This window comes from Polyodon spathula, chromosome 5 (assembly GCF_017654505.1).
Source record: "Polyodon spathula isolate WHYD16114869_AA chromosome 5, ASM1765450v1, whole genome shotgun sequence".
Taxonomy (NCBI): Eukaryota; Metazoa; Chordata; class Actinopteri; order Acipenseriformes; family Polyodontidae; genus Polyodon; species Polyodon spathula.
In genome coordinates, this window is record NC_054538.1 from 19,161,992 (window position 1) to 19,174,002 (window position 12,011).

The 12,011-nt window shown below is 37.6% G+C and overlaps 1 protein-coding gene across 9 annotated transcripts in view; it reads left to right on the forward strand.

Annotated features, from left to right (window-relative positions):
• LOC121315672 (baculoviral IAP repeat-containing protein 6-like) overlaps window positions 1-12,011 on the forward strand; it is a 148,264-nt gene that overhangs the window by 29,027 nt on the left and 107,226 nt on the right. For 4 of the 9 annotated variants that reach the window (XM_041249960.1, XM_041249961.1, XM_041249958.1 and 1 more), the window contains exons 12-27: window positions 1,658-1,807; window positions 2,244-2,472; window positions 2,722-2,882; window positions 3,570-3,701; window positions 5,439-5,570; window positions 6,079-6,245; window positions 6,556-6,686; window positions 6,923-7,084; window positions 7,487-7,618; window positions 7,778-7,825; window positions 8,245-8,342; window positions 8,748-8,895; window positions 9,492-9,625; window positions 10,070-10,216; window positions 10,624-10,811; window positions 11,275-11,577. In XM_041249960.1, the coding sequence (XP_041105894.1) occupies window positions 1,658-1,807; window positions 2,244-2,472; window positions 2,722-2,882; window positions 3,570-3,701; window positions 5,439-5,570; window positions 6,079-6,245; window positions 6,556-6,686; window positions 6,923-7,084; window positions 7,487-7,618; window positions 7,778-7,825; window positions 8,245-8,342; window positions 8,748-8,895; window positions 9,492-9,625; window positions 10,070-10,216; window positions 10,624-10,811; window positions 11,275-11,577 (2,462 nt within the window). The remainder of the gene's footprint in view (window positions 1-1,657; window positions 1,808-2,243; window positions 2,473-2,721; window positions 2,883-3,569; window positions 3,702-5,438; window positions 5,571-6,078; window positions 6,246-6,555; window positions 6,687-6,922; window positions 7,085-7,486; window positions 7,619-7,777; window positions 7,826-8,244; window positions 8,343-8,747; window positions 8,896-9,491; window positions 9,626-10,069; window positions 10,217-10,623; window positions 10,812-11,274; window positions 11,578-12,011) is intronic. The other 5 variants (XM_041249963.1, XM_041249965.1, XM_041249964.1 and 2 more) reach the window with 3 other exon arrangements.

Here is a 12,011-nt window from a genome sequence, read left to right on the forward strand (position 1 = left end):
TAATTTAACTGTCAGCATTATAGTTTGTGTTTGCTTATTAATACATTGATAAAACGTGGGGAAAAAACAAATTTGCTGTTCCTAAAAATGGAAAGTCAGTAGCCCTAGAGATGGTTACAATTGAAAGCAGAGCAGATGTCTGTTTTATACAGTAGTATAAAGCAATTATATGCAGGCAACCAATTAAGTACTGACAGGGCTGCATTGATGATAAATGTAAATGTACGCTTCATAAAAATTCTATATTTATTTATATATATATATATATATATATATATATATATATATATATATATATATATATATATATATATATATATATATATTGTAAAAGATCCTTTCACTTTTCACGTTCGTTGCCCCTTTCGACGTAGACCCAGGACACAGAAACGGAATTGCTTTAGCGCTGACGCGCACTTTTTAATAAACACAGAAATGAAAACAAAACAAATGCCTAGCTCCCTCTTGGAGCTCTGACTAAACATAGACTGGTTCCTCACTAAACCACAGGACGGCTAAGCCGTTTACCTGACAAACACCAAAACGGGCTTCTCTCAGCACTCTCTTCAATACGACTGGACACACACGCAGTCGGGCTCTTCACTCAGCCGCCCCGATCAGTCTGGCTGCCTCTTTTAAATACCCTGCACCTGTCTCTAATTTATAATTACGATCAGGTGCCGAGGATTAACTAAATCATTAAAACAATTACAATTAAACCCCATAACACCCAAATGTGCATTCTCACAAGGTTTTTAGCAGGGAAGGATTTTACCCCCCTCCCTGGTACCTTACAATATATATATAAATAATCAGAGGATGATTCAAAATCAGAGGCAGAGCCACAATAAATGTCTTGTTAAATTTACCCTTTCTCAGTCAAAACAACAAGTTTCTCAGTATCTAAAAAGCTTGAAAGGAACGCTGATCTTCAGTGTATGTGTGTGTGGATGGATAACGTATCTTTGTTGCGGAGAACTGAATTTGAAGCTGTTATTGATTGACAGGCTTTCAGTTTAGAAGGCACCTCATGTCCTGGGGAAGTTACTGTATGACTTTGGCCAGTACAGCCTTTTTATGTACCCTACATACATTTTTCCCTGCTATAGCCCTCCTGTAGTTCGTCTCCTGTTGGATTACTGTACTGTAGTGTTTTTCTTGAGGTTTGTCAAATGTAGTTCACCCATGTGATTGTTGTAATCTCTTTATTCTGCTGGTGAATGTGTAACAGCTATTGTGACCATTTTGTTAACATGCACAGGGAACTTGTATTTTGCAGTAACTTGTGGGAGTGTTGGAGTTTTCATTTTCCTCATCACCAAGGAATACATTGAAGACCATACTATTTTGTGAAATGTCTGGCTTTCCCTCTGTGCCACACTTACATTTTTAAATTGATTTCATTCACTTTTTTTACCACAATTTATTGTGTATTGTAATCTGTATGCCTTTGTGTCAAATTCAGATGAATCCCTTGCTCAGAAAATATTGGAGACATTTGTACATTATCCTGTGAACAGCTTATTCAAAAGCGTTAACTTTTAAAGGACATTCTTTAGCACAATCTCAGTCTGAGTTGTAGCTATAAATAGTTACATTTCCTTATACAAAGGACTATTCTAACAAAGGCTTATTTTTATTTTATTTTATTTTGAAGGTGGAGAACTTCATTTCCTTCAAATTGGAGGAGCCTGTGATGATATTGATGAAGGCGATATCTTCGTTGACGGCCCCCTTTCTAAAGGGGCAGAAGAGTTGTGTGAAGGGACAAAGCTGCCCTCTAACCCTTCTAGTCCTGGAGTTACTGGTGAGAGATCTGTAATACTTGTGTCAACACTTGAAAAGTGAAACTAGACACTATTAAAATAAGATAACAAGACATTGCTAGCAGTAATCCCAAAATTCAGTCATCCCTTATTTGTAGTGTTCCCATGATGAACAATACAATGTTAAGAGGAAAAGTCCTTTTTGACACTAGCCCGGTATGTTTGTGCTCCCTGTCTGGTCTGTTTTCTACAGTACATCAAAATAAAACAAAAAGCTGGAGACATGTTTATTATGTACTGGTGTATTTGCTATTACTTTCCACTCGGAGCATCCTTTACATTCTGCTAAAAAAAACAAACATTTGAAGCTATTTCCCAAGTCAGGTACATTTTGCATAATCATAGCAGAATGTTTGTATTTTTGTATTTATTTTATTTGTTTTAACTACATTGGCATCTTTGTGTTTGTGTGAGCAGTAGGAGTTGATCTTCTGGTGGACCAAACGTTCTGTGCGGAGAGCCTGACTTCACTGGTGGAGCTGACACGCTTCGAGACGCTGACCCCCCGCTTCTCTGCCACCGTCCCTCCCTGCTGGGTGGAGGTGCAGCAAGAGCAGCAGCAGAGGAGGCACCCGCAGCACCTTCACCAGCAGCACCATGGGGACGCAGCCCAGCACACACGCACCTGGAAACTGCAGACCGATGGGTACATTTACATGAGCGCGAGGCTCTCCGAGTTGAACCGGTCTCAGACCGATCTGAGGGTTAGTCTGAACAGGCAGATCGGTCTGGAATCAGTCTCAGAAGTCTTGGAAAGTTTTAAATAAACTAATTTGAATGCATGGGCAACTGCATGTTTTGTGGCTACCTTACATATTTACATATATTTAATTGAAATAGTGCGTTCTTCATATCTGTTTTTATTGACCATAACAAAGATTTCCTTCACCTACAGCTCCAGCTGGGATGAACATGTCTTTGAACTGGTCCTACCCAAAGCATGCATGGTCGGACATGTGGACTTCAAATTCGTCATGAACTCAAACATCACAAACATTCCACAGATTCAAGTCACACTGCTTAAAAATAAGGCTCCAGGACTTGTGAAGGTGAATGGTAAGTAAACACATCCCTGAATGTTAATCTATTTTTTTCGGTTCTTTTTATCTGGTAGCACTGTAGAGTAACAACTTTTCATAGGACACAAATTTCCATCCAAATACAGCCTCGTGAAATAGGCTGCAATAAAGGGATCCTGTGGCTGTTCTCAGTTCATGTTGCAGTAGTTTATATTGACAAGCACTGTCTAGGGGGAGAGTTGATTCCATGTAAAGAATTTGTTCATTTTGGTGGGGATCCTGTCACTAGAAGAGCTGCATTTTCCTTACCACTTGCATCTGAATTGAATCTCTCTGCACAGTTTTGAAGGGACTGTGTTGGGGTCTGAGCAGGGAATGCAGAGAATATGCAGGCTGAATTACACATACAGGAGTGTAGATATTGAGTAGACGTGAAGAGATGACATTGCTGTACCTTGACGATAAATATGTCAACCATGCAAGGTCAACAATTTCTTGGAGATTTCTTGGGAGGAAGACAGACCAAAAATGTATAAACCTCTTTGATAAGATGCCCTACTGTACTAGAAATAGACTCATACAGTGCTATTTTTAAATATAGTCAAAATTGGAAATCTTTACTCTGACAGAAATTTTGTCCTTTTGAGTAAATGGTTTTTAAAGATCCCTGGCTTTTGTTATCTTGTAAAGACATTTCCTGAGAGTATGTATACTTGTTTTGCAGAGTCAGCAGTGGACAGACAGCTCTGCTTCCCTTTATCGCAAGACCTGCATGCTAATGGAGAGAGGAATGGGCCATCACCACTTGCAGACTTCGGGGATGACATGCAGTTTATGGAAATGGAAGAGACACAAGGTTTAATTCAAAGTCTTCACTTGTTAAATCTCTTTAAAATTAGTTTAGTTTAAAGTCAATGATAGTAGAAAATGTAAACAACTATAATATTAACTGCAGAGGTCGAACTGGCTTTTCTGTTCATACATTCCTGAAATGCACAAGGCCAAAATTGTGCCCCATCCATAAGATAGTAAATGATCAGTTGTTCACACAAAGGCTAATAAACTTCATGGATGTGCATTTTGGTAAATTTTTATGAATGTTTAAACTCTGTGCTATATCATAGTTTAAACAGTCTCTGTCTGTGTATAGGTGTACATACGAATACAGACAGACTTTTCTTTATACTAGTATATACTACCAGTAGACAATCCCCATGATAACGAGACTTGATTCTAAGTAATATTTGTTGCCTTTATTTACATGTGTGCATCTTCTTCTGCATTCCAACAGCATCGCTGTCTGTGTCTTAAGCGAAGATTCTTGAATCTTGAATTTTTTTTGCCCAGCAGCTTTTTCACACACACTACAATACATTTGCTGTCTTGATAAGCAAGCCACATATATTGTTTATCCATGGATAATTCAGAATTGTAAGAACGTATAGTCCGTTTGCATTTTTCTGCATTACTACTGCTTGCAACTGCTTTGGTCACTAGTACAGTAGTCTCCGGCTAAGAGAATCCCCATCGGGAAGCAACCGAACTGTCCTCTAAGACAGAGTTGACCACCAGACCAGACCACAATCTGAATCGGTCAATAAAGAAATATGTATTACTTGTTGTGATGCACATCCATCAACATATGAAATGAACTGAATAAGTTTGTGTCTGTTAATAAACTATAATAATAAAGAAACAGACAAACTAACGTTAATAAACTGTCAAACTAAATTGACACATCAATCCTACACACGTTAAATATATAGTTTAACAGCAATATATAAGACATGCACATTATTTAATGGTGAAGCAGCTCACCAGAACAGGAAACATCAAATTGACAGACGACTTGTGTCTGGTTTAGGTTTTTTTTCAAGAGCTCGGACAATTTCTAACTAAATTTCTAACTAGCAAGAGGAACAAACAGCGGTTCATTTTGTTTACTTGCCATTTTGTAGCAATGAGGTGCACTCATGGAAATCAAAATTCAAAAAGAGTCAATGATATGCTGGCGGTTCAGGAAAGATTTTTAATAAACCAATCTGTGTGCCACAAGACACTCGCGATGTCAAGCTGCTTAATAAGACTGATAATAAGACTGAATAAACAATTTTAATTTCAGTTTGATGATAATGAACATTCAGAGCATCCAGTCTACACCAAATACTACATGGTGGTATCTATTTTAAGTATCTCTTGAAATTTCTGTTTGGAATCTCTATGGATGAAGAAACCCTGGTAATCTGAAGGCAGCTGCAATTATAGAAATATTAATGAAATATACATACAGCTGTTCAAGGCAGTTTCATTAGAAATTTTCATCCAATTAAAATAATGCACATTAGTTATACTATAGGTAGTATTTGTAAATAGTAAAACTGTTAATATAGCGGCACAGCATGCATATGTTGACAACCAGATGAGGGTCAGTGGTGTTGATCAGCTAATGTAGTATTCTAATTGAAGACACATTGGCTTGAATTTGTTCTGATTTGCTGCACTAGACAGAATAATCTGTTTGTGCAGCTCTACTAAATATCTACCTGAATCAGTGTCTTTCTTGCATAAAAACATATTTCTGTTTGCTTTACAGGTTCGAGATTATGTTGGTTTTTAGAAGATCACAAGGAGGATATTTTATGTGGTCCGATGTGGTTAGCTAGTGGTCTGGATCTCTCTGGGCATGCTGGGATGTTGACCCTAACAAGCCCAAAACTTGTTAAGGGTAAGGGCCTGCTTCTACATTTGTTTACAGTTTTTATTCAGATAGCAAGATGAGATTTTTAATTTCTGTACAAAACAGGCCAGAGGCTACTGTAAATTGTTATTCTTAGGGAGCATTCATAAACTAAATTGAAGGATAGTCCAAACGTAGTGATACTGTGGTAGTAAAATGTCAGTTCACACACAGGAATCGGTTAACCTGTAAAAATACAAACCTGATATATATATCATATATAATATATATTCTATATATCTATAATATATATATATTATATATTATCTATATTAATATATCTGTATAATAGTATGTTCACACACACACACAACACACACACACACAGAAAACAGTAACTAGCAGTAATTAATTTGCTGTATTCTGTGAATATATAATATGAAACACTAGCAATACTAAAAAAAAAAAAAAAAAGGTTTTATGGACAGACATTTAGACTAGAAGTGTTAATCAATGTCTTCACTGTATTCTGTGACTGATTTGATGTGTTCTGCAGGGATGGCAGGTGGGAAGTATCGTTCTTTCTTGGTCCACATTAAAGCAGTGAGTGATAAAGTGGTGGAGGAGAACTCCAGGCCAGTTGTGAGGATGCCAGCACCCAAACCACAGAGCAGCAAAGGACACTCACTTTCATCACTGCTGCAAAGAGCCCAAGCAAGCAAGGTATCTCTTAACATAACATTAATTTCTCATTTACTAATGTGTCAGTTCTAGGTTGACATATTGTACAGCATCCCCCACATACACACATCCTGTACTATGTAAGTGCCAAACTTAAGATTTCAGTTTGAAAAACAGTGGATTAAACAACTAGATATCCTCCCTTTTTGTATTTTTTTTAAGGTAGTAAGCAAGCTTGTCTACCATACAGGGAAAACTTTTCCTATGGTAACTACTGATTTATTTTCTGTAAGAGGTTTTGGTTGTACTCTGTATGCAATCTGTGATTTATGCTTTTTGTTGGAAATTTTAGGACAAACCATCTACCTCCAAAGAGCCTGGCATTTCTTCTAAAAAACCTGATAACCTTCGAGGATGTGATTTGCTGCAGGAGGTCTCTGTCACCATAAGGAGATTCAAAAAAACTTCCATACCCAAAGAGCGGTAGGTATCCTGAATAACATCATGCATGCAATTCCTTAAAAACGTACATGAAGTATTGTACATGTGCGTTCAGCAAGTAAAAAATGTACATAAATTTGAGTGGGTGTTAATCTTTAAAACTGAATTTGTTCTACTAAGATACAGCATTTATTTCTTTGTGAAGCCCCACTGCTATCCAATGTTACTCTGTTAAACGAGACCAAGTAAAAGATTACCAGTACACGTGCTTCTCTCAGAGTTCAAAGGTGCGCCATGTTGCAGTTCCCAGAGTTCCACGAGAAGCTCCTGAACAGTCTCTGCAAGAAGATGGATGTGAGCTGTGTGTCTGAGCATTCTCAGAGCCTAGTGTTAGACATCCTCTGCTGGTTAGCTGGAGTTTATTCAAATGGTACATGCAGGTAAGATGGCTATTTCAATTGGCACAACAAGAAGTCAAATTTAAATAGCCTGTCAACAATGGGTCTGTGACCTTTCTTTTCATATAGTGGAGGCATACTTCATATCTCTGTATTTAAAACGGATCATCCGATAGGGGTTAAACTTGGTGTGAATATTTCTTTATATGTGAAGTACATTGTTATAGTTGCCACAGTTTCTCTAGCTTTAAATACCTATTACCGGATGCAGACCATGTCATTTTGATTGATGAAGATATGATATGAATACTTTGCTGTCCTCTGTAGAGTACTGTGTTTACAGCCTAGCACATAATGCCAACATTTGCATATGCGATACATTATGTGAAACAATAGGCAAAAATTGTAAAATGTCATGTGTAATAGGATTTTTTTTTTCTTCAGTTTGCAAGAAGGAAAGGAAGGCTTGCTAACTAAAACCAGAAAACAGCTCACTGATATTATACGGGTTTGCTTCTTTGAAGCTGGTCGGAGTATAGCTCACAAATGTGCCCGGTTTTTGGCACTTTGTATAAGGTAAGCCTTTAGTGTTGTGTCTCTCAAGTGTACATAGGTAATATTTATTAATTATATTTATAAAAGTGCTGTTGGAATTTCATGTACCAAAGGGCTGATGTGATCAACTTACATTCTGTCAGGTTAAGCTACAGGTGGATTTATTTTTTGGTACTTTAGGGCACCAGGGAATCTCCCTGATTTCAATCTCTGGATAAGCACTGACAGGTGGAGTATAGCCTAATGAAGTTATAAACATTTTTTTTGTACTATAGTGTTTTTTTTTAATTTATTTAAAAACTTTATAACACAAAAGCTTTTTGTTTAACTTGTTTTTTGAAAATTGCAAATGTGAATATATCATATATATATATATATATATATATATATATATATATATATATATATTTTTTTTTTTCTTTAGATAGATGAAATGGTAGCCATATCAGTCCAGAGATAATAGACAAAGAGAAGGAGATGTGATACCTTTTATTGGACTTACTAAACATTGAGGTCTTGAAAGCTTATGATTAGTTATTGTTTAATTAATCCAATAAAAGGTATGCCATCTCCTTCTCGTTGTCTATAGATTGTTTGTAAAAAGGTACGCACATCAACAATTGACATTTAGTTTGCTTCTTTAATAGCAATGGAAAGGGTGACCCAAGTCAGCAGGCATTTGGAGCAGCTCTGCTGAAGGCTTTGCTGGACAATATGCCTTACTTGCCTGCAGCGGCAACTGGTGGTATGTGACTGATTCGTGTTAACAGAAAATGTTATTTTTTTTAACTATATTAACCCGGTTAACAAGCTAGGCAATACAATTGATGTATTTGCTCATAGTAGATTATTCGGATACATCCTAAAATACATTTACATTATCTGTGGTTGTAATGTGTAAAGCAGTTGCTTAGGGGGGACATTTGCAAGCTTAAAAAGAATGTAGTAGTGTAGCTTCTGCTAGAGTGCGTGCTATAAACAGTATATTACTTATAAAATAAACCATATTGAAACATGCTGCAGAGTAAATAACTACCATACTTTTGTGAATCTACAGGCATTGCTATTCACCTTTCAAAGCATATTGTTATGGGAACCATTTTTATATAAAAGGCAGCCAAGGGAATTATGTGCTTCACATGTGTTGCAGGGTCTGTATTTTGGTATTTTGTGTTGCTGAACTACGTGAAGGATGAAGATCTGGCCGGATGCAGCACAGCCTGTGCCTCTCTCCTCACTGCTGTATCGAGACAGTTACAGGACAGACTAACTCCCCTAGAAGCTTTACTACAAACCAGGCGAGTAGGACTTTACCCCTCTAGAAGCCAGTCGGGCAGTATCACTGCAAAGACATTATAATCATTAAGAACCCTGTGAGTTTACATGGATTTGGAAATCCCTCACTTCACTGCTAATTACTGCTGATTAATTTAAGCTAGAAACTTCACATTTTCAGTCTTAGAGAAACTGAAAATCTATTGACACTCTTAACTTTGACCTGTGACCTAAGATGGCTGCCACACTGGGGTCTCGTTATTTTGCTTTCCGGACGATGAAGTCCAAACACTTCGAGAGACTGCTGTCATAATTGGTATACACATGCTTTCTGTGATACTCCTGATGATGTCTAATGTATAAGAAACACTCACCGTTTCATGCCAGTTGTTTTACAGAAGTGCTGCTAAATTTGGGCCAACCATGTAATTATGTACTAAATTAAGAGTTCCTATGTGTAATAAGTACATTAAATACTGTACATGCTTTGTTTAAAGCTGTCGAGTTTAATCGTTATCTGCACAATCAAGCAAATAATACCACATGGCATTTTACTTTATTGTTATAATGCCAACAGCTGCTTGTTATATCTAAGCTTTCTTTTTTTTTTTACCTTCAGATATGGCTTGTACAGCTCCCCTATTGATCCAGTTCTGTTTGATTTGGAAGTCAGCGGATCCTCCTGCAAGAATGCCTTCAACAGTGGTATTGGTGTCCAGTCTGATGAGATTGACCTCTCAGATGTACTATCAGGTAAGAAAAAAGGACAAAAAAAAAGTTATAAAGGAGTAAATATGTATTGCTTCTGGTTAAACTTGCATCGCCAGTGTATTTGTAGATCACATGTAATCTGGGTACCAGCATATATTGATTTTGCACTGCTTGTCAATAAACCTATAATGGGTGAGGGTAGGGCAAGGCAAATGTAGTGGTCTTAAATATGCACTGTACCTTCCTAGCAATTCCCACTGGGTTAAGTTTATCCACCAAATTGTTATCCTTCTGACCAGAGTACTGTAAAATCTGCTTGAGTAGGTTTCCATTCATATCAACTCATTTATATAACTTTTGTGTAGTAATTGAATTATTTTCATTTTCTTCTTTAGTTATGAATGTGTTTTTTTTAGTATACTGATTCTGTATGTAGCTCAGTGCTGCAGTAAAATGTCAGTGTTAACTCTGGTTTGTGTGTTCCAGGGAGTGGTAAGGTAAGCAGCTGTGCAGCAGCAGAGGGGAGCTTCACAGCCCTAACAGGACTTCTTGAAGTCGAGCCTCTACACTTTACTTGCGTTTCCACTAGTGACGGTACTAGAGTGGAAAGGGATGATGCAAGTATGTTTACCGGTATATAACATTTTACTTACTTTTTTTATTGTTTTTTTGTATTGCCAGTAGGGCTACTTGAGAATTGTTCAGGTTATTTGTCTATCACAGACACGTAAACGCAAAAAGAGAGTGTGAAATTATGAAACAAATAGCACACATTCAAATTTCTGTCAGCAAAATATTTTTATTGTACAATATATGGTCTTATTAGTAGAGCACCCTCGTTGTAGTATACTATTTGTAAGTGCTCTTGCTAAAACAGCAATGCATCATCGCTGAGATACCATTATCAGATATTGGAAGGTCAGGTTCCAGTATCTAATGATAGCAAAGTGGCTTACCTGATGTATCTACTGGATCTGTTTTCAATTCAAGTCTCAATTCTGTACTGATGTCTAAGCCATGCTGTTTCTTATTTGGTGCAGTGAGTACGTTTGGAGTGACGCCAGCAGTGGGCAGCCTCTCTGCCGGGACGGTGGGCGAGGCCTCGACGGCGCTGAGCTCTGCTGCTCAAGTGGCCTTGCAGTCTCTCTCGCACGCCATGGTCTCCGCAGAGCAGCAGCTCCAGGTCCTTCAGGAGAAGCAGCAGCAACTCCTCAAGCTGCAGCAGCAGGTCAGTCCACACTCGGGAGGGCTACGTTTCACTGTACTTGATTTGAATATAAAACTTCACATCCCCTTGAGTGTTCCTAGGCTTATTGTGTCAGATTGCAGCTTGAAGCTAAAATACAAAAAAATAAAAATAAAAAAAAAATATATATATAAACCAAAATTTTCTGCCTATTGGGTTCCAAGTAGAGCAGTCATTAACCCACAGGTAAATGCCCTCTAAAGCTAACTTTAAATGGTATACATTTTGAGCAGCCTATGTGATCCAGTCCGAAATAATATAAACAACACATTAAAAAAAAAAAAAAAAGTTGACTGGTTCATGTCATTCAGGCCATTACCTGCTAGATAAAAACTGTAAAAGAAAAAAAAAAATAAAAACTTGTCATGAAATGCATTCATAGATAGATGATGGTTCATCTCTAATCTTAATTACATTTAATGGCTTATACTTTTGTTTGGAACAGAAGGCCAAGCTGGAAGCCAAATTACATCAGACTACATCAGCAGCATCAGCAGTAGGACCCATCCACAACTCTGTGCCTTCTAATCCCTCTACTGCACCTGGATTCTTCATTCATCCCTCTGATGTTATTCCTCCCACTCCCAAGACCACCCCTCTGTTCATGACTCCCCCTTTGACACCTCCCAATGAGTCTGTTTCTGCTGCAATCAGTGTGGAGCTGGCCCAACTCTTCCCTGGGTCTGTGATAGACCCCCCTCCAGTAAACCTAGCTGCTCATAACAAAAATGCACACAAAGCCAAAACGGTAAGATGGGGGGGCAGCAGGATGATGGTCTTACATTACTTACCAAAGTAGTTTTAGTTAAAAGAAGATATAAAAATAAATGTACATTTCAGTTCTTTGAATTCGCACTATGTCTGAACTCAGTCCTTGGTTTTATAATTACCATATATTTAGAATATAATTCGATCAGAGTTTGAGTTGTCAGGCCCCTTTTTTAAATCCATCTGTACCTCCTCTAAACCTACAGTAAACTAGACATATCCATGCTGTGATGAGAGCGATCAGTTCAGAATATAGAATTGGCTCCTGGCACCTGGTCGTTTCACTGATTAACAAGGGGAGTTCTGAAACCCAGGACTATACACATGACATAAAAATGTGCACCTGACGACTTTGCATTTTATAGATTTTTTTTTCTTCAAATTAACGTACAGTATTTTAACAGTGTTGTATAT